General features: G+C 39.0%; 1 protein-coding gene across 3 annotated transcripts in view; it reads left to right on the top strand.

Moving 5' to 3' along the window:
* Positions 1-18460, top strand: part of LSM14A (LSM14A mRNA processing body assembly factor) — a 56321-nt gene extending 37861 nt beyond the window's left edge. The window contains exons 5-10 of one of the 3 annotated variants that reach the window (XM_021676531.2): positions 5762-5938; positions 6241-6306; positions 8628-8810; positions 8951-9122; positions 10682-10913; positions 16561-18460. In XM_021676531.2, the coding sequence (XP_021532206.1) occupies positions 5762-5938; positions 6241-6306; positions 8628-8810; positions 8951-9122; positions 10682-10913; positions 16561-16584 (854 nt within the window). In that variant the 3' untranslated portion in view covers positions 16585-18460. The remainder of the gene's footprint in view (positions 1-5761; positions 5939-6240; positions 6307-8627; positions 8811-8950; positions 9123-10681; positions 10914-16560) is intronic. The other 2 variants (XM_021676530.2, XM_064381502.1) reach the window with 2 other exon arrangements.
* Positions 18461-19831: the final 1371 nt, after the last annotated feature.

The following is a 19831-nucleotide window of genomic DNA, read 5'->3' as shown; positions in this document are numbered from 1 at the left end:
GTGCTGTTACATTTCCCCTAACATCCTCACAGGATGGAGAGTAGTGGTTCTCAATGTAGGCCACCTACAACTGAATCATCTGGGGTGCTTCTTAAAAATTTAAATCCTGAGACTTACACATCAGAATCCCTGGAGACTGAGGATTTGCATTTTAATAATCTTCTTACAGGATTGTTTCATTTCTAAAAATTCTGTTTTACAACCAGCCAGTCTCATAATTTTAAATGGTTACAAGATTCCAGACCTTTTATTCTTTTTCTTTCTTTTTTCTTAATCTTTTTATTTCTTTTATTTACTTATTTATTAGAGATGAGGTCTCACTATATTGCCCAGGCTTGTCTCGAACTCCTGGGCTCATGAGATCCATCTGCCTTGGCCTCCCCAAAGTGCTGGGATTACAGGTGTGAGCCATTGCACCCAGCCCTTCTCTTCTTCTTCTTCTTCTTTTTTTTTTTTTAAGAGTTGGGATCTCATTATGCTGCCCAGACTGAAATTAAGTGGCTATTCACAGGTGTGATCATGGTGCACTGCAGCCTTGGACATCTGGCCTCAAACAGGCCTCCTGCCTTAGCTTCTCTAGTAGCTTGGGCTACAGCCTTGTGCCACCATGCTCGGCTTTTCTTTATCTATTTTTATCTACTGCTAATGTGGGTATTTTTGGCTCATTGCTTTATATGAATGGTTTTTTGTTTTAAGTAAAGCAATGTTAAGTCATTTCAGAAAGATCTATAGTCACAAGATAATATTTTTAAAAACTATTAAGAGTAAAAATTCAATGCTAAACGTAATCATATGTATTTCACTTAAGATGTTTTGAAATCATACAGTTACTCATATTGATTAGCTTAATTTTTTTCTTTCTTTCTTTTTTTTTTTTTAAGATGGAATCATGCTCTGTCGCCCAGGCTGGAGTGCAGTGGCATAATCTCGGCTCACTGCAGCCTCCACCTCCCGGGTGCAAGTGATTCTCCTGCCTCAGCCTCCTGAGTAGCTGGGATTACAGGTGCGTGCCACCACGCCCAGCTAATTTTTTGTACTTTTGGTAGAGATGGGGTTTCGCCATGTTGGCCAGGCTGGTCTCAAACTCCTGACCTCAAGTGATCCACCCGCCTTGGCCTCCCAAAGTGCTGGGATTACAGGCATGAGCCACCACAGCCAGCCTATTTGCTTAATTTTTAAACATTCTGAAGATTGTTTGTTTTTGAGATAGGGTCTTGCTCTCTCTCCCAGACTGGAATGCAGTGGTGTGATCATGGCTCCCTGCAGCCTCCACCTCCTGGGCTCAAGCCATCCTCCCAATTAACTTAGATCACAGGCAAGCACCACCAGCTAGTTTTTGTAGTTCTGTAGGGACAGGGTTTTACCATGTTGCCAAGGCTGGTCTGGAACTCCTGGGCTCAAGCAATCCACCCTCTGCAACCACCCCCCGCAACCCCCGGCCTCCCAAAGTGCTGGGGTTGTGGGCATGAGCCACGGTGCCCAGCTTATTCTGTAATTTTTAGTTAAATCAGGAACACATGAAAAAGAAGGAAGAAGCATAAATATGGAAATTAACATTATTTATGAAAAATGAGAACTAATAAGGAACCTAAATTAGCCAGAGGCAAAATGTAAATTAAATATACAAAAGTCAGTAGTCCTGGCCAGGCGCTGTGGCTCATGCCTGTAATCCCAGCACTTTGGGAGGCCAAGGCAGGTAGATCACCTGAGGTCAGGAGTTGGAGAACAGCCTGGCCAACCAACACGGTGAAACCCCATCTGTACTAAAAATACAAAAATTAGCCGGGCATGGTGTCATGTACCTGTAATCCCAGCTACTCTGGAGGCTGAGGTGAGAGAATCACTTGAACCCAGTAGGCAGAGGTTGTAGTGAGCTGAGATTGTCCTGCTGCTCTCCAGCCTGGGCGACAGAGTGAAACTGTGTCTCAATAATAAAAAAAAAACAACCCACAGTTGGCCACAGGGTGGATCACAAGGTCAGGAGTTCGAGACCATCCTGGCCAGCACAGTGAAACCTTGTCTCTACTAAAAATACAAAAATTAACCAGGCATGGTGGCAAGTGCCTGTAATTCCAGCTACTTGGGATGCTGACGCAGGAGAATTGCTTGAACCTGGGAGGCCAAGGTTGCAGTGAGCCGAGATCGCACCACTGCACTCTAATCTGGGCAACAGAGCAAGATTCCTTCTCAAAAAAAAAAAAAAAAAATCAATAGTCCTAAAGTCTAATCGATTGATCCATTGAGTATGTAATGGGAATAAAAGATGATTGCAATAATACAAAATAGAAATTATATATGAAATCTATAAGGAATAAATTGGTCATACTAAGAAATATGACCATCTTCTATGATGAATAATGTAATAGAGGGACATAAAAGTCACATATAATGGAAGAAGCATATCTTATTCCTAGATAAAAGAACAAGAAGAGTACCAGTACTTAGGGAGGCTGAGCCAGGATGATCACTTGAGCCCCAGGAGTTTGAGACCAGCCTAGGCAACATAGTGAGACTTCATCTCTACCCAGAAATTTAAAAACTAAGCAGAGTATGATGGTGCAAACCTGTGGTCCTAGCTACTCAAGAAACTGAGGCAGGAGGATCACTTGAGCCAGGAGTCTGAGGCTGCAGCATTACATTTATGTACTACCTCACTCCAGCCTGGGCAACAGAACCAAGACCATGTCTCCAAAAAATGAAAAAAAAAAAGATTCAATATTGAGAACACTTCTTATAGTTAACAAATTTATTGCAAATTAATTAAAATCAATGCAAATGAATAGTAAGAGAACTTAGTGCAATAGATTATCTTTAAAACAAACATGGAAGGTAGCTGGACATATTTGAAAAATAAAAGTAATGGGCTTACTGACTTGATAATAAAATGTAGTAATGCAGTAAATAAAATAAGAGATGAATAGAAGGCAATAGGCAGTCTGAAAAGATCCAAGTATAAATAAGAATTTATCCTGGGTACAGTGACTCAAGCCTATAACCCCAACATTTTGCAAGGTCAAGATAGGAGGATCACTTGAAGCCAGGAGTTTGAGACTAGCTTGGGCAACATAGCAAGACCCTGTCTTTAAAAAAGTAAAAAATTTAGCTGGGCGTGATGGTGTGTACCTGTAGTCTCAACTACTCAAGAGGCTGAGGCTAGAGGATTGCTTGAGCCCAGGAGTTCAAGGCAGCAGCAAGCAGTGATCGCAGGACTGCACACTAGCCTAGGCAACAGAGCAAGACCTCGTTTTGAAAGGATTTAGTAGATGATATAGGTATTATTTTTAAATTAGTGGAGAGAAAGCTGGCTGTTCCAAGTATATGTTTATTAAAAGAAGGAAGTATATTTACATAAAGCTATGACAAAGAAAACCTAAGAGTTTGCAATTAAATTTTATCAACTAAAGTTTCTGAATTTCGTGAAATTAAAATTCCTAGAATTTTAAGTGTGATAAGATTGTGAAGATAGCTCGAGGGGTGTGTCTTTATTATGCAGAAATCACTTCTGGATTTATTCCTAATAATGTGTCCAGTATCACAGTATCACCTATATTTTCCTATTTATAACAATACTGCCATCATGATTAATAGGCTTTAATAGTAAAAAGGCTTTTTAAGTACACAACAAGTGTTTCTGTACTCACTCTGATTGCCCTATTGCTTGTACTTCTGTAGAACTTGTGAGTCACAGGATCTTTTCTCAAAAGCCTTGATAAAATAGTTTTATAAACTTATAAGATGATTTAATGTAGTACTATAAAATTAACTATAGCAGTAGGCTTTTTCAAGAAGACATATGAAATAAAAAAAATATCGGGGAGTGGTAGCACACGCCTATAGTCCTAGCTACTCAAGAGACTGAGACAGGAAGATCGCTGGAGCCCAGGAGGTAGAAGTTGCAGTGAGCTGTGATTGTGCCACTGCACTCTACCCTGGGCAACAGAGCAAGACTCTGTCTCTAAAAAACAGAAACAAAACAAAATGTTATAAGGGATTATAAAAAACGTTTTTTTATGGGCCAAAACTTACATAAGCCATGATTTCCCATTATAATCCAATGGAAAAATTGTAATGCTTCTATTAGTGGTAACTTAATTTTTAAATGGTTTAATGATTATTTATTTGGCTAACTTTGCCATTAATGGCTGAAATGAATTGCATATTTTTATTTGCATACTTTAGATAGTCCTAAAGTGGGGAAATATTACTAATTATCCCTGAATTATCTGGGTACATAATAATGAATTGTCAGCACTCATCAGTTGTTTGAGGCCTGCAAATATGCATAGACAGTAACATTTGCAGCATATTTGGGGATTTTTTGCATGAAATTAGCATTTTTTTAAGCAAAACATTATATTTTGGAATAATTATGAGATGTGGGTACCTGAGCAGGGATTTACAGCAAACATTATCAGGAGAGAAAGCATGATGAGAGCACCTGATGTTACATTCTTCATTCTTCAGTTCGTGCTGTGACCAGGCTCTGACCTCATGAAAGGAAAAATATAATTTAAGTTGAGACAGGGTCTAGCTTTGTCGCCCAGGCTAGATGCAATGGATCGATCTCGGGTCGCTGCAAACTCTGCCCTCTGCCTCCCTGGTTCAAGTTATCCACCCACTTCAGCCTTCTAAACAGCTGGGGTTACAGGCATATGCCACCACACCTGGCTAATTTTTGCATTTTTTGGAGAGACAGGCTTTTGTCACGTTGTCCAGACTGGTCTTGAACTCCTGAGCTCAAGTGAGCCACCCACCCCGGCCTCCCAAAGTGCTGGGATTATAGGTGTGAGCAACCACACCCAGCCAAACCCTGTGTTAAGCAAAAACTTGCTAAGAGATCTTTTCAAAAGGCAAAGAATGAGTATGGCTACTGTGTAATTATCTGAAGGATTTTTTTTTTTTTTTGCTGGCCTTCTAGTTATTATGTTTAATTACCCAAGCCCCTAAGGCATTAAAGAACTTCACCTACCTAACTTTGTAGTTTTTTACTTTTTTTTTTTTTGGAGACAGGGCCTCGCTGTCACCTAGGCTGGAGTGCAATGGCACGATCTCGGCTCACTGCAACTGCTGCCTCCCGAATTCAATCTATCCCATCTCAACCTCCTGAGTAGCTGGGAACACAGGCACACACCACCATGCCTGGCTAATTTTTGTATTTTCTATAGAGACAGAGTTCGCCATGTTGCTCAGGCTGGTCTTGAAATCCTGAGCTCAAGCGATCCTTCTGCTTCGGCCTTCCAAAGTGCTAGGATTATAGGCATGTGCCACCATGCCCAGCCCTTTACTTTCTTATAATAGAAATTTAATGGAGATAATACCTGTAGATGTAAAGGTATCGTTTTAGTCATCTGCAGAAAGTACTAGGAACAATTAAAACAAGTCACCATAGTCTTATGGTTGTCACTGGGGAAAGCCTGTGTTTGTCCTAACTATAACATGACCTTTGATAATATTTCTAGGGAATCTCATACCAGGCAGCAATTTTTTTTTTTAATGCAAACTATTCTACTGGGTAGAAATGACAGATAAAATTGTGAAGGGGAGGGAGTTGTTTCGAAGCTGTTCATTTTTTTTATTTTTAACCTAATGACAGCCCACTAAGGTTAAGCAGTCTTAATATCTAGTCTGTTAAGTGGATTAATTCAAATTTGTGCTAAGGATTTGAATTGGTAGAAATAAAACTCTAGACGATTTTATTTAGGGTCTAAATTATTTTGAAATCCCCAGTAGGGTAGTTTCTTATCTTTTGGTTACATTTTAGGTCGTTCAAGCCCTCAGTTAGACCCTTTGAGAAAAAGCCCAACCATGGAACAAGCAGTACAGACCGCCTCAGCCCACCTACCTGCTCCAGCACCTGTTGGGAGAAGGAGCCCTGTATCAACCAGGCCTTTGCCATCTACCAGCCAAAAAGCAATAGAGAATCAGGAGCACAGGAGAGGTAAAACTTCAGCTGTCTACTGTTCCTTAATTGACTGATCAATGTTTTCCACTCACTTTATTTTCATTAAAAGGGTTTACTTCAGATGAATGGTCCCAGAAAATTAAACTGAACGTGATAGAATGTTTGGTCTTTCAAATTTGATTCAAAGTATTAGTGTTATGGGTATAGATTTTTGGGTATTGCACAGGTTTTGTTTTAGGTTTTTTGGTTTGTTTGCTTGTTTTTATTTCTAAAGTTTTTTTATTATGTTTTTGATCATGTGCCCTGAGTTGATTTGGCACTTTGCATGTCTTCTATAGCTGAAGTACACAAAGTTTCAAGGCCAGAAAGTGAGCAACTCAGAAATGATAACAAGAGACAAGTAGGTAAGTTCTTGGATCTGAAAGTCATATCCTATGCCTCTCAACAGGGAGAACATTTTAAATGTATGATACATAATTACTATAAACAAATGAAAGGCAGGGGTTGTGACTGTAAAGGAGGAGCACAGGGGAGTGTCACTGTGGTGACAGAACAGTTCTTTATCTTGATTGTGATGGTGGTTATGCAAATCTATATATGGTAGAACATCATAGAACTATGCATAAAGACATACCAAAAAATGAGTACATGTACAAACTGGTGACATCTGAGCAAGATCTGCGGTTTAGTTAATTAGATTGTGCCTGTGTTGGTTTCTTGGTTTTGATAATATAACATATTTATACAAAATGTCACTGCTGGAGTTTGGGAAGTTGGTTGATGGGCACAAAGGACCACTCTGAACTAGTTTTTCAATTTTTTCTTGTCTATTACTACTTTAAAATTAAAAGATTTTTAAAATTTTTACTTTTCTGGGAAAAAATTCTACTTAGTGGTAGGCAGTTATCTTTTAATACATTCTTGAGTATTTCTTGCTAGTAGGATTTCTTCGTTTATATTTACATTGTTCTACTTTTGTGGTTCTTATGTTTTGTGTCAGTTTCATGTTAGGGTTATAAAATTGATTGTTTTCATTGTTTTCTGTGCTTTGGGGAATGGAATGATCTATATGTTACAAATTTGAAATGTTTTCTCATTAAAATTAAGCCCAGAGGCTGGGTGTGGTGTCTCAGGCCTGTAATTCCAGCACTTTGGGAGGCTCAGGCGGGTGGATCACGAGGTCAGGAGATCGAGACCATCCTGCCCAACATGGTGAAACCCCATCTCTACATGTCTGTTTTGTAATATATAACATTCCCAAATATTTTATTAATATTTTCAAATTTATTAATGGAAAATAAATTGTAAATAATCACCTTATTTAGAAAATGATTGAAAAATGATCTTTCATTTAATTTTAGAAATCTAGATACATTTTTTAGATGTATAATACTCTTATTTCTCCTCTACATTTGTGGTTTTTCTAATATTCTGTGCGCTATGGAATACAGAATTTTTTTAAAATTTGACTCATTATTTCAGCTTTTTTATTCAGAAAAAGAGAGCTTCCCTCCCAAAATAAAATAATTGCTATACTGTCTTTCATTGCCCTTCAAAACTCACCCACCAAAGAGGTTCATTAACAGAACAGTGAATAATCTTCCAGATTCTTTTGTAGATTTTACAAACAGATATCTATACCTAAAACATTTTTTTTAAGACAGAAGGATCATGGTGTAATTCTGGCTTGCGGCTGAGGCATTTTTAATAGTAGAGGTGAATGTTTTAAACATCCTGCTTATCTAGATGTATGTCTGGGTATGCTGCTGTGGGGTTTTGTGGTTTGTTGTCTCAAACCCAGGCAGCTTGCCAAACCTCAGCAAACAGCACAAACCTGTCTGTTAACCTGTAGTCACTTCTCATCCTTGTCAGTATGTGTGGAGCTTTTCACACAATTGTGATCATTAAACTCATACTTCTTTCTCCTCTACATTTTTCAATTAACATAAAATAATCTTCCTGGTTTTTTTTCTTGTTAGTCATTTCTCTTGTATTGGATATTTGGGTTCCCACGTTTTTCACTATAAATTATGCTACTTTGTATTGCTTTATCATGTCTTATATAATTGGCTGAAATCTTACTATGTTATAGAGAAGAGAATATATAGATACAAGAAGGCTTGAATAATGTAGAACCTTCTAGAGGGAGACAGTAAAGATGGAGTAGGAAGTGTTTGGAGTCACTAAGGATTGGTACTTGTCTGTTTTTTATCTGTGATGCGGAAATAACACCTATTTTCTTGCAATTTGTGCCAATTAGTGTTTGTTTATTTTTCTTACTATAAATCTTGGTTCTGTTATTCTTTCCATCAAAGGCTTTCTGTATTTTGAGAACCAGCTATGTGTCTGGCACTTCAGTTTGCAGGTGTTGGGGATATAGCAGTAAGGAAAACGAAGCCCCTGCCCTCAAGGAGCATACATTAATTTAGTGCAGAAGTCTCCACACTTGCCTGGCTGTATACTCTATCAGTAACACATGTGAGTGTGGACTCCATAAATACAAATGTTTAGAAATTTTGTGTGAGGTATTCTCAGTCTACATACTAAATTTTAGTGAAACTTAATTTTTAATTTTATATAAAAAATACAAATACAATAAAATATATAGAGACCTGTAAACATTTCTGTTGTTGACTGTTGAATCTAAAAAGCACAATAGCAACATCTGTGCTAAACCAGCTATTACATATTGAATGTCCTTTGTATATATTCTTTATTATCATAGCTCCAGGTGCTCCTTCAGCTCCAAGGAGAGGGCGTGGGGGTCATCGGGGTGGCAGGGGAAGATTTGGTATTCGGCGAGATGGGCCAATGAAATTTGAGAAAGACTTTGACTTTGAAAGTGCAAATGCACAATTCAACAAGGAAGAGATTGACAGAGAGTTTCATAATAAGCTTAAATTAAAAGGTAAGCTCTGATTTTTCTACTCAGAAAATAATCTTATTTGATCTGTGAATTATGGATGTTTCTCAGATTAGGTGTTTAATTTTATGTAATTCAGATTAACTGTCTTGACTTTTATGATATGTACCTTTGTTTGTCCTTAGAAGATAAACTTGAGAAACAGGAGAAGCCTGTAAATGGTGAAGATAAAGGAGACTCAGGAGTCGATACTCAAAACAGTGAAGGAAATGCTGATGAAGAAGATCCACTTGGACCTAATTGCTATTATGACAAAACTAAATCCTTCTTTGATAATATTTCTTGTGATGACAATAGGTACAGTCTTTAAAACTGTTCTTTTGCTCTTATGATGTTGATTGAAGTGTAAAATGGTTTCATGTAAATTCACAAGGTTTAATGAACACTATCATAATTGTTTTGAGGCAGTCTCATTCTGTTACCCAGGCTGGAGTGCAGTGGTGCAGTCACAGCTCACTGTAACCTCAAATTCCTGAGCTCAAGCAATTCTCCTGCCTCAGCCTTAGTAGAGGGGACTATAGTTGCACGCCACTACACTCGCCTTATTTTTTTCATTTTTGTAGAGATGGGGTCTTCCTTTGTTGCCCAAGCTGGTCTTGAACTCCTGGCCTCGAGCAATCCTCCCACCTCAGCTTCCCAAAGTACTAGGATTACAGGCATGAGCCACCACACCTGGCCATAATTGATTTTTTTTTTTTTTTTTTTTTGAGATGGAGTTTCACTCTTGTTGCCTAGGCTGGAGTGCAATGGCACAATCTTGGCTCACCACAACCTCCACCTCCTGAGTTCAAGGGATTCTCCTGCCTTAGCCTCCCGAGTAGCTGGGATTACAGGCATGTACCACCGTGTCCAGCTAATTTTGTATTTTCGGTAGAGATGGGTTTCTTGGGTTTCTCCATGTTGGTCAGGCTGGTCTCAAACTCCCGACCTCAGGTGATCCACCCACCTCAGCCTCCCAAAGTGCTAAATTATTCATTCAAAAGAAGAAATAACCATATACTTTTGTTTAAGAATGTATTCATATTTGAATATTAGTAATTAAAGCAAGCATTTAGTTAATGTCTAAGTATGACCTTTTCTTTCACCCCTCTACATTGTAGTTCAAATGAAGCCAGAACCAAAGTGCTAATCTATTTTGAGGTTTGCTGATACCATTAAAAACTGCCAGATTGTAGTAAATGTGGGTCCAGAAAATTGGCAAATTATTGAAAGGTTAATTAAAGGACGGAGTGCAAGGAACTAACAGTTCTAGAGGTTCTCCTGCCCAATCCAGATTGTCCTTGTCCTTGTCCTGGCTGAAGTTTGGTGCCCTCTGGTGGCAGTTGTTTACTTCAGTATAAACATAGTTGGAGATAATTCTGAGTCCCACAATTGGCTGGACGACAGCAGCAATAATTCAGATACTTGTTGGGTTCATTGGCATTGGATCCAGAGATTGGGCCAGCAGCATAATGGGGACCCAAGGGCCCACCTTCCATCTCCTAGCTTCCTGAGATAAGGTCTTCCTGTCTGGCGTTGTCTTCTTTTTCCCTTGGGACTGAGTGGAGAGCGAAGTCAGTATCAATCTCATTATAGCTGAATTTCCATTATATTGGCGCTGTTACTATGTTTGTTTTATCAGGTGTATTTGCAAGAAACTAATATCAGTCATGTGTTCATATGAAGTTTAACAGAATATTATAGGAACATATTGAACTCATATGCCATGAACAGCTTGTGATAACTTAAATGCTTATTTCTAAATAACTTTAGGAATAATTAACTCCTAAACTTAATTTGGGAATAATGTTGCATATTTTGGCTGAGTGGTGTTCTTTTAAGCCTGATATGCTGAAGATTATTTGCTTTTATAATAGAGAACGGAGACCAACCTGGGCTGAAGAAAGAAGATTAAATGCTGAAACATTTGGAATCCCACTTCGTCCAAACCGTGGTCGTGGGGGATACAGAGGCAGAGGAGGTCTTGGTTTCCGTGGTGGTAGAGGGCGTGGTGGTGGCAGAGGTGGTACCTTCACTGCCCCTCGAGGATTTCGTGGTGGATTCAGAGGAGGTCGTGGGGGCCGGGAGTTTGCAGATTTTGAATATAGGGTAAGTGTTATTGTTAATAAATGCTTTGGGGTTGACATGCATTTTACGAGACTCAAAACATTTTTACTTGTTTTTTGTTCAGAGTAAAATTTATTTGAGGACATTAGAGTAACTTCCATTTTGACTTTTCAGTAGAGGATATATGTGATTTAGATGTGTTGAAAGAAACTGACTTCTTAGCTAATGAACCTAAAAACTTTTTTTCCCAATGGTTTTCTTCTCAGTGGAAGGAAGTAAGAGCTAGGTGTGATATTCTTTCTTGTCTTTTTGTTATAGAACCATGGTTTCACATTTTATGGATGGGCAAAATTTCCCCCAAAAAAATGTATTAGAAATTGACTTAGGGTTATTTGGTTTTTCATTTCTTCTCTTTTAAAAACTTTTTTTTTTTTTTTTGGTAGGGGGCACAGTAGGGATTACTAAAGACACTATACAAAAAAGGACAATGTAGTATCACCTTTATTTCATGTTATAGAAAACACTTATAACACCAAAAGTGTCTGTCTAGGAAGCACATACTCTCAAAATGAAAGGCAAGCGTTAACATTTATATAGCATTTACCAAGTACCAGACATTGTTTTGTTTTCTGTTTTTTGTTTTTGAGACAGTCTTACTGTCACCCAGGCTGGAGTGCAGTGGCACAATCTCAGCTCACTGCAACCTCCGCCTCCTAGGTTCAAGCAATTCTCCTGCCTCAGCCCCTCCTGAGTAGCTGGGATTACAGGCGCTTGCCACCACGCCCTGCTAATTTTTGTATTTTTAGTAGAGACAGGGTTTCACCATGTTGATCAGGCTGGTCTCGAACTCGTGGTCCACCCTCCTCAGCCTCCCAAAGTGCTGGGATTACAGGCGTGAGAAAATTTTTTAATACTCTTTTTTTGTTTGTTTTTTTTTTGGATCAGGGTCTTGCTCTGTCACCCAGGATGGAGTGCAATGGCTTGATTGTAGGTCACTGCAGCCTCAGCCTCCCAGGCTTAGGCAATCCTCCCACCTTAGCTTCCCACATAGCTGGGACCACAGGCATGCACCATCATGCCCAGCTAGTTTTTTAATTGTTTTGTAGACATGGGGTCTCACTCTCACTATGTTGTCCATGCTGGTCTTGAATTCCTAGGCTTAAGCAATCCTCTCACCTCAGCTTCCCAAAGTGCTGGGTTTATAGGCGTGAGCCACAGTGCCTGTCCCATTCTCCCTTTTGTAACCCTGTCCTGGACCCTATGTTTCTGCACTATATCTCTTATCTTCACTGTCCCGCTGTCAGCTTAAACTTCCGCAGACTGCCCTCGTAATTTTCCTCCTCTCCGGTCATCTCAGCTCTGCCTCCTCCCAGTGTTCCATGTTGGCTCATGGTATACTGCCCAGGCACTGGAGGCTCATGGTAAACTGCGCAGGCACTAGAGGTATCCATGATTGTGGCCTGTTGCACGTCATCACGTTTATTCCTTTGAAATGTCCCTGTCAAATACTATGATAACCCATCAGTCAAGCTTCAGACCTTCATCTCTCTTTACCCCCCTTTAAGGCAGATCAGCTACATTTTGAAGAACCTAGAAGACCACATTGAGTCAGCTTGTTTTGATAAAAAGTACGTTTAAATTAGACTTTGATCCAAATGAGAATAATAGCAATAGTTACTAGTATGACCTTTCAGACCCTCAGTTTTGACATTTGTGGATAAAGAGTTGCACCACTTATTCTAAAATAGACCTTTTAAAGATCGTTAAACTTTCAGAGTTGGAAAAATCTGAGAGGTCTGACCAGGTTAAAGCATAAACCTCTTCTGCAGTACCTCTTATAGAGGCTGGGAGCTTACTCTTCCCAAGGGCATCCATCCCACCCTAGGAATGTTATAATTGTCAAGATCGCACAGACACACAGAGTCTCTGCCTTTATCTTAAACCTGTTTAACTCTACCCTTGTAAATGCAGAGAAAAAATATACATGACTTCAGGATAATTTTTCAGATATTTAAAGAAACAACTATTGTGTTTTATGTATGTAACCCGACTGTTATTTCCCTTTCTCTGAACACTCATTAATAAACCTTCCAGGCTGGGTGCGGTGGCTCACGCCTGTAATCCCAACACTTTGGGAGGCCGAGACAGGCAGACCACCTGAAGTCAGGAGATTGAGACCAGCCTGGCTAACATGGTGAAACTCCATCTCTACTAAAAATAAATAATTAGCCAGGCATGGTAGTGCACACCTATAATCCCAGCTACTCCGGAGGCTGGGGCAGGAGAATCGCTTGAACCCAGGACTCAGAGGTTGCAGTGAGCTGAGATCACGCCACTGTACTCCACCCTGGGCAACAGAGCAAGACTCCGTCTCAAAAAAAGAAAAAGAAAATAACAAACCTTTCATTCAGTAACTCTGTGTGTTCCACGTGCTTACTAATACAAACATTTTTTTGAAGCCATGTCACACTATTTATCATTTTGAGCCTTTTGTAAAACTCCTATCACATATATTACAGATGAAAATGTATTGTCGTAGTTATCTGCATGCATCTTTATCCATGCTTCTATATCCTTGACAGATAGTTTAGCCTCTACTTAGGTGTTTCCAGGAGTGATGAACTCAGCAAACCCTCAGGCATTGCCCAGTGGTTAGGAGGCTCAGTTGTGACATTACACTCCCTGCTCTGAACTGTGTGAGGATCCCACTTGATACATTTGGCCTCATTCATCATTACCCCTTAACCTATCTGATTCAAGCAGGTTCCCTCATGGTTATTTCTCATACACATTGTGCTTGATTCCAACTCCATCCTCATTCATTTTCTAAATATACATAATTCTTCAGATATGCCAGGAACTGTGTTGAGCATTGGCACTGACAGATGCAGGCCCACCCCTTTTGATGTTTACATTCTGGTGGGAGGCAGACATAGCTAAAAGTCAGGTCCCACCTTTCACTTATCCTTTCCAACAGCCTTGTCCAAGTTTTGCTCTGTCTTCTCTTCCTCCCTACAGTGATTTCCTCCTTTTTCTGACTTGTGGCTATCTGCTTTCTTTGGCACACATTTTAAATACATTCACATTCCCTATTTTTTGTATTTAGTTTTATTCTATATCACTAGCTAGATGAGAACCTCTTGGCTTTAATGAATATGTATTCTACTTTTCTTTCCACCACAACATGCAGCTCAACATGAAGCCATAGTGGGCTTGAAGTAATTGCATATCATGATTAGGAATTCGCCACTCCAGCCTTCAGTGAGGCCAACATCTGTCAGTGTGGCTAGCCCTTGATTTTTCATTCCAGAATTGAATAACCCTTTCATCTGCCACTAGAACCCTGACCCCGGCAGCCCTACACCTCCTAAATCATAAAATCATTTCACCTGGCACCTTTAAAGGTAGGAAATGGTGAGTGGCCAGTGTCACATAAAGGAGATTTATCTCTGAAGATTAAACTTGTATCTGAAACATCTAACACTTCCTCCCAGAGATGGACATGGATGACATTTTCTGCAGCCTTCATGAAATGAGTTGGCTTTATTTTTTGTGCTGTATTAGCATGAGTCATTGTAGTTTGGTGGTAAGCATAAACGAGCTTGGTTGTTTAATGAAAACATGGTAAAGATAAAATCATAAAGTTTTAGAATCCTTAAAAGACTAAGCCAGACTAGAATCTCTCCCCTACCACGCTGCTATTAGATGATAAGGAAACTAAGGACCCCAAGAAGTTAATTCTCATGATTGAGGTACAAGCTAACAAAGCCAAAACTCACTCTCTTGACTTCTGGCCTGATTTTCCTTAAGGATAATGTGGGAAATATAGGCCAGTGCAGTGGTTTACACATGTAATACTAGCACTTTGGGAAGTTAGGGCAGGAAGATTGCTTAAGCCCAGGAATTCAAGGTCAGCATGGGCAACATAAGGAATCCCTATCTCTACTAAACAGTTTAAAAAATAGCTGGAGTGGTGGGACGTGCCTGTAGTTCCATCTATTCAGGGGGCTAAGGCAGGAAGATCACTTGAATCTGGGAGGTCAGGGCTGCAACAAGCCATGATCACACCACTGTACTCTAGCCCGGTGACAGAGCGAGACCTGTCTCGAAAAAAAGAAAAGAAAGAAATATAAACTTACAGTAAGTTTGGTTTTATGGTGCTTTTTTCCCCCCCTCTTCTTTTTTGAGGTGGGAATGGAGATCAGGACTAGGAATAATAATGTAACCAGCTCCTGTTTTGTGTGCTGCTGTCAGTGAGGTTAAGCCACCCTGGTGGGTGATAAAGATTGCATCTGTGTTTCTTCAGATGGGGTCCAAAGACAACAAGGTGTCTGAATGACTCAGCATGATACTCTCTCTCCTCTCCCCCTTTCATTTTCTCCTGTCTCTTTCTTTTTTTTTTCCTTTTTTTTTTTTTAACCTTTCAGAAAACCACAGCTTTTGGACCCTAAAAGGTCTGGATTGATCGTACTGCTTTCTGAAAGGTAAAAAAAATAAAAAAATAAAAAAAAAAAAGGCCGGGCGCGGTGGCTCACGCCTGTAATCCCAGCACTTTGGGAGGCCGAGGCGGGTGGATCACGAGGTCAAGAGATCAAGACCATCCTGGTCAACATGGTGAAACCCCGTCTCTACTAAAACTACAAAAAAAATTAGCTGGGCATGGTGGCGAATGCCTGTAATCCCAGCTACTCAGGAGGCTGAGGCAGGAGAATTGCCTGAACCCAGGAGGCGGAGATTGCGGTGAGCCGAGATCGCGCCATTGCACTCCAGTCTGGGTAACAAGAGCGAAACTCCGTCTAAAAAAAAAAAAAAAAAAAAAAAAACGATACGTTGGAAGGTGTGAAAGTTGGGACAGCAGGTTCATCTTTTAGCTCATTGCTGTCAACTTAAACCATACCATATGTATTTCAATTTAATAACATTGTACAAATGTTTTGATGTTGTATACATAGGTGAAGTTAAGTCTCATCTAGGAAATGTCTGTTTCTAACAGTTGGGGTGAGAATCAGCAGTAAAAATCAGGTATATGGTAGCAGCTAGTCCAAAGGAAAATAGAAGCCCTTGGCTCTCTTTGTACAGGCCTTTAGTTTAGGATTGGTCTCGCTGGAAATCTCCTTGAGATTTTTATTGCTTTCTCACTGGTAACTTTTTAAAAATTCCCCTTTCCACTTATTGCTTTTCAGAACTTATTTCAGATTTAAAAGTTATCCTTTTAAAATTGATTTTTAAGCCAGTGCTTCCTCCTGGCATGAAATTTTGGGGAGAAATGTTATACTGTCTGGGTATTTCATTGCTTAGTAAAGACATCAAAGACTCAGGGATTTAATGAAACTTGTTTCACAGTGTGTTGACAGTTGTATTTGATGAGTTTGACTACTGAGTTGAGGGTTTAAGTTCTATCACTGTTTTTAAAAAATTATTAGGGAGAACAACCAAAGATGAGGAAGTATACCTGTATTTTGGGTGGTGGTCACTGCTTTAACCTCTACTGACTGGAAAATGCAGTAAACAATGAGTTACTACTGAGTGTGGAAGTTATAAAAAGAGTTTTCCTGGAAATCAGTGAGACAGATTTTTCTATGACAGTAAAAAGGGGGTGTATTTAAAGATAATTTAAAATACTTGAGCAAAGTAAAAGATAATAAGCCAGTAATTTGGAACATGAGCTAAATTTTTTTTTCTTTTTTAGAAAGACAACAAAGTTGCTGCATAGTCTACAAACAAGTCTCTGAAAATAGGTGAATTTCTAGCTCTTCATGGTCCTGAAAATTGATTTCAGTCTTTGCGAAGAATGAAGAAGTGAATTCGCTGTACATTTGTCACCAGCACTGGGTTTTAGTTTTTTGTTTGTTTTTCTGCTTAATTTCAAAGATAAAATGCAGTTACTTTTGGGGGTGGAAGGCTCATCTTACAACATGAGCATTAAATATATTTGGAATAGCTGAAGCTTAAGTAATTTCTTACGTATAGCTAAACTAAAGCAGTACTTCAGTGGGACTTACAAGTATTTTTTCATCACTGAAAGGTTTTTTTATCACTAAATTGTATTTGGCAATTGCAAGTTGCCTGCAGATAGGGCCGTGATACTGTGTTTTGAGCCACAGAAGGTTGTGTGTGTATGTGTGCGTGTATGTATGTGTGCGTATGTGTGTATCTTTTTCCTCCTTTCTTTTGGGGAATCCCATAATATGAGGTAGCTTATTTCGTCAGTTAATTAGGGTGCTGGATGGTAGAGAATTTTGTCAGTCAACTATGTACACATAGTAAATACTGTTTCTTAGGCAAAGGTAACTTTTTTATATAGTTGTAAAATTCCATTATATTCCATTGCCAAAGAAACATTAAGAACTTTGTATAGCTGTATAAAAAGCAACTAATTTTTTAAAGAATAAACATTTTAAAGTCAGCAAACATACTGTGTCCTTGGAGAAGTTGATGCGCTGAGCAGCAGCATTATGGGTGGGTCTTTTTTCCTTAGTTTTCCAGGTTTAACATTTTTTGATTTTTTTTTAATGTTTGAACATAAATGAAGATTTGATACGTTCTTTCATTATCTAAAAAAAAGATAAATTATTCATGCTCATTGTAAGAACTTCATTTTGTAGGAAACGGCATATCACAGGGTCTGTCCAGATAATCAATATTTTCAGTATACAAATGTAAATAATCATAAGATGAGAATGTACTTAGCTGTATTTTCAAATAAGTAATCCTCCCCCCTTTTTTAGGACTTTAAAACTAGGCATCAATGAACCTGTTTTTCCTATAATGCCTGGAATTTAGTCATGATGCCTTGACTCATTCCATCATATTTCAAGAGGATTCAGAATGTGAGGAGTTATCTTGGCAGCCTGTAACACACGGCACCACTGGTCCTTGGGCCTGTGACCCACAGATGACTCAGTATAGAGTTCATTGTTAATTATAAACTACTAGTGAATCTTTCTGATATTTTAAGCACTAGTGGGAAAAATCTGGCCACTTTTGTGTTTTTATGAAGGCCATGAAATAAAAGGATCCAAAGATTTAAATATTTTTATCTATTTTGATTTTTTTTGTTAACTTTCTCCTTAAAACATTCAGTAGTGGTAAAGATGTGGAAACTGCACTGTAGGAGAATTGGAATATTTAAAGCTGATTGATATTTTTTATTTTAATTTTATATCTTTTATATAGCTCTACAAGGCAATGTTTTGTAATTTGGTTTCATTATTAAGATTCAGTACTTGGCAGCCATAGTTTAGATAATATCGTTTAGTGCTGTTTGCTTGCATGTTAACAACAAAACCTTTTAGAGCACCCACAAATCATGATATTGAACACATTTCTGAGCCATTCAGAGCATCAAAGCAAGTACTATGACAATACCTGTGTTGACTGTTTGAGATGTCCCAGGCGAATTTCAAGAAAGAAAACTGTAAATACTAGTTCTACTTGCTCTGAAAGTATGAGTTCACGCGTTTTCCCAGCCCTCTGAGTCACTGACTGGGGCATTTTGTGCCCCAACAATAACTGGCAGCATGGCATACCTGCAGTACACTTTACAATATTAAAGCAAGGTTTTTATTCTAAAACAGAATAAAACTGTTTGATAAAAAAATGCTCGTCAAAGTTCTTTCTCTTTAAATAGTAACATTCTATTTCAGTAGGAACATAATGAAAGGCATCTTTTAAATGGAAAAGGGGGAGTATGATAATGTTTGTATTCTCTGTAATAACTATAAATCAGTTACTTTATTTTTAAGATTGATTTATTGTTGCAGATGTTTAGGGAAAGCTAAAAGCCCCTTTCTTCCCCTCCTGAGTGTAAAAAAAATAGTTCTGAGATGAGATCCGTGACATGAGGAGACTAAGCCAACCAGGCACAGGCCAAGCTGGAAATAGCAGCCAGAACACATGCCCTGTGGGAGACACATGCAGAAGATGCAGAACCTGTCTATTAGAACAGTTCCCTCCAAAAGCTGGGCTTCGTATGAGGGTAGGGCGAGAGGTCAGGAATGGTAGTGCAGCACAGTGGCTCTCTGTCGGGTTGACCGGATGTCCTAGGAACACAATCAGCTGTTGCTTAATAATAGCGACATGTTCTTATTTTTTAATAGCAATGAGGTCTCACCTTGTTGCCTGGGAGGCTGGTCTCTTAACTGTTGGGCTCAAACGATCCTCCCATCTTGACCTCCCAAAGTGCTAGGATTACAGATATGAGCCACCATAACCAACCATGACACATTCTGAGAAATGTGTTAAGTGATGTCATTGTGTAGACATCAGAGAGTATACTATACAAACTGAGATGGTATGGCCTACTTCACACCTAGGCTATATAGTGTAGCCTGTTGCTCCTCCATGCAAACTACAAACTTGCACAGCACGTTACTGTACTGAATACTGTAGGCAGTCATAACACAGGTAAATATTTCTGTGTTTAAACATACCTAAACATAGTATATAGTAAAAATTGGGTATCATAATCTTTGGGACCACTGTTTACACAGTCCATCGTTGACCAAAACATTATTAAGTGGTACATGACTACTGAGGAATGTGAGGGGATTTGTTTTGGTTGTCACAATGACTGGGGATCACCACTGCTATTTAAAAGTAAGGGCCTGGATGTAAATGTCCTACACTGTGCTCTACAGTGCCACAAAATAAATTTTCCAACTCAGAGTGCAGTAGTGTCCCTCTACTCTGAGAAATACTGGCTGAAGTCCCTCCACATGGAAAGACGGTAAGTGGAAAATTGTTTCCTGCCAACCTAAAAAGAAAAGTTTACTACTTAGGAAATTTTCTGTATGGGATATGAAAGGACAAAGTATTACTATAAAGGGAACTTCCAGTAGCACTGTCAGCATTGTAGAAACCCATTATTACATAGGCGTTAGGGCTTCATTCTGTTCTCTGTCAGTGGTTCACAAATCTCTGATCAGAATCTACCGAGGAGCTTTTTTTTTTTTTTTTTT

This window comes from Aotus nancymaae, unplaced genomic scaffold (assembly GCF_030222135.1).
Source record: "Aotus nancymaae isolate 86718 unplaced genomic scaffold, 86718_ANA_hifiasm-v0.15.2.pri h1tg000028l, whole genome shotgun sequence".
Lineage (NCBI taxonomy): Eukaryota > Metazoa > Chordata > Mammalia > Primates > Aotidae > Aotus > Aotus nancymaae.
The sequence above is the reverse complement of the archived record's forward strand: the minus strand, read 5'-3'. Positions and strand labels throughout refer to the sequence as shown.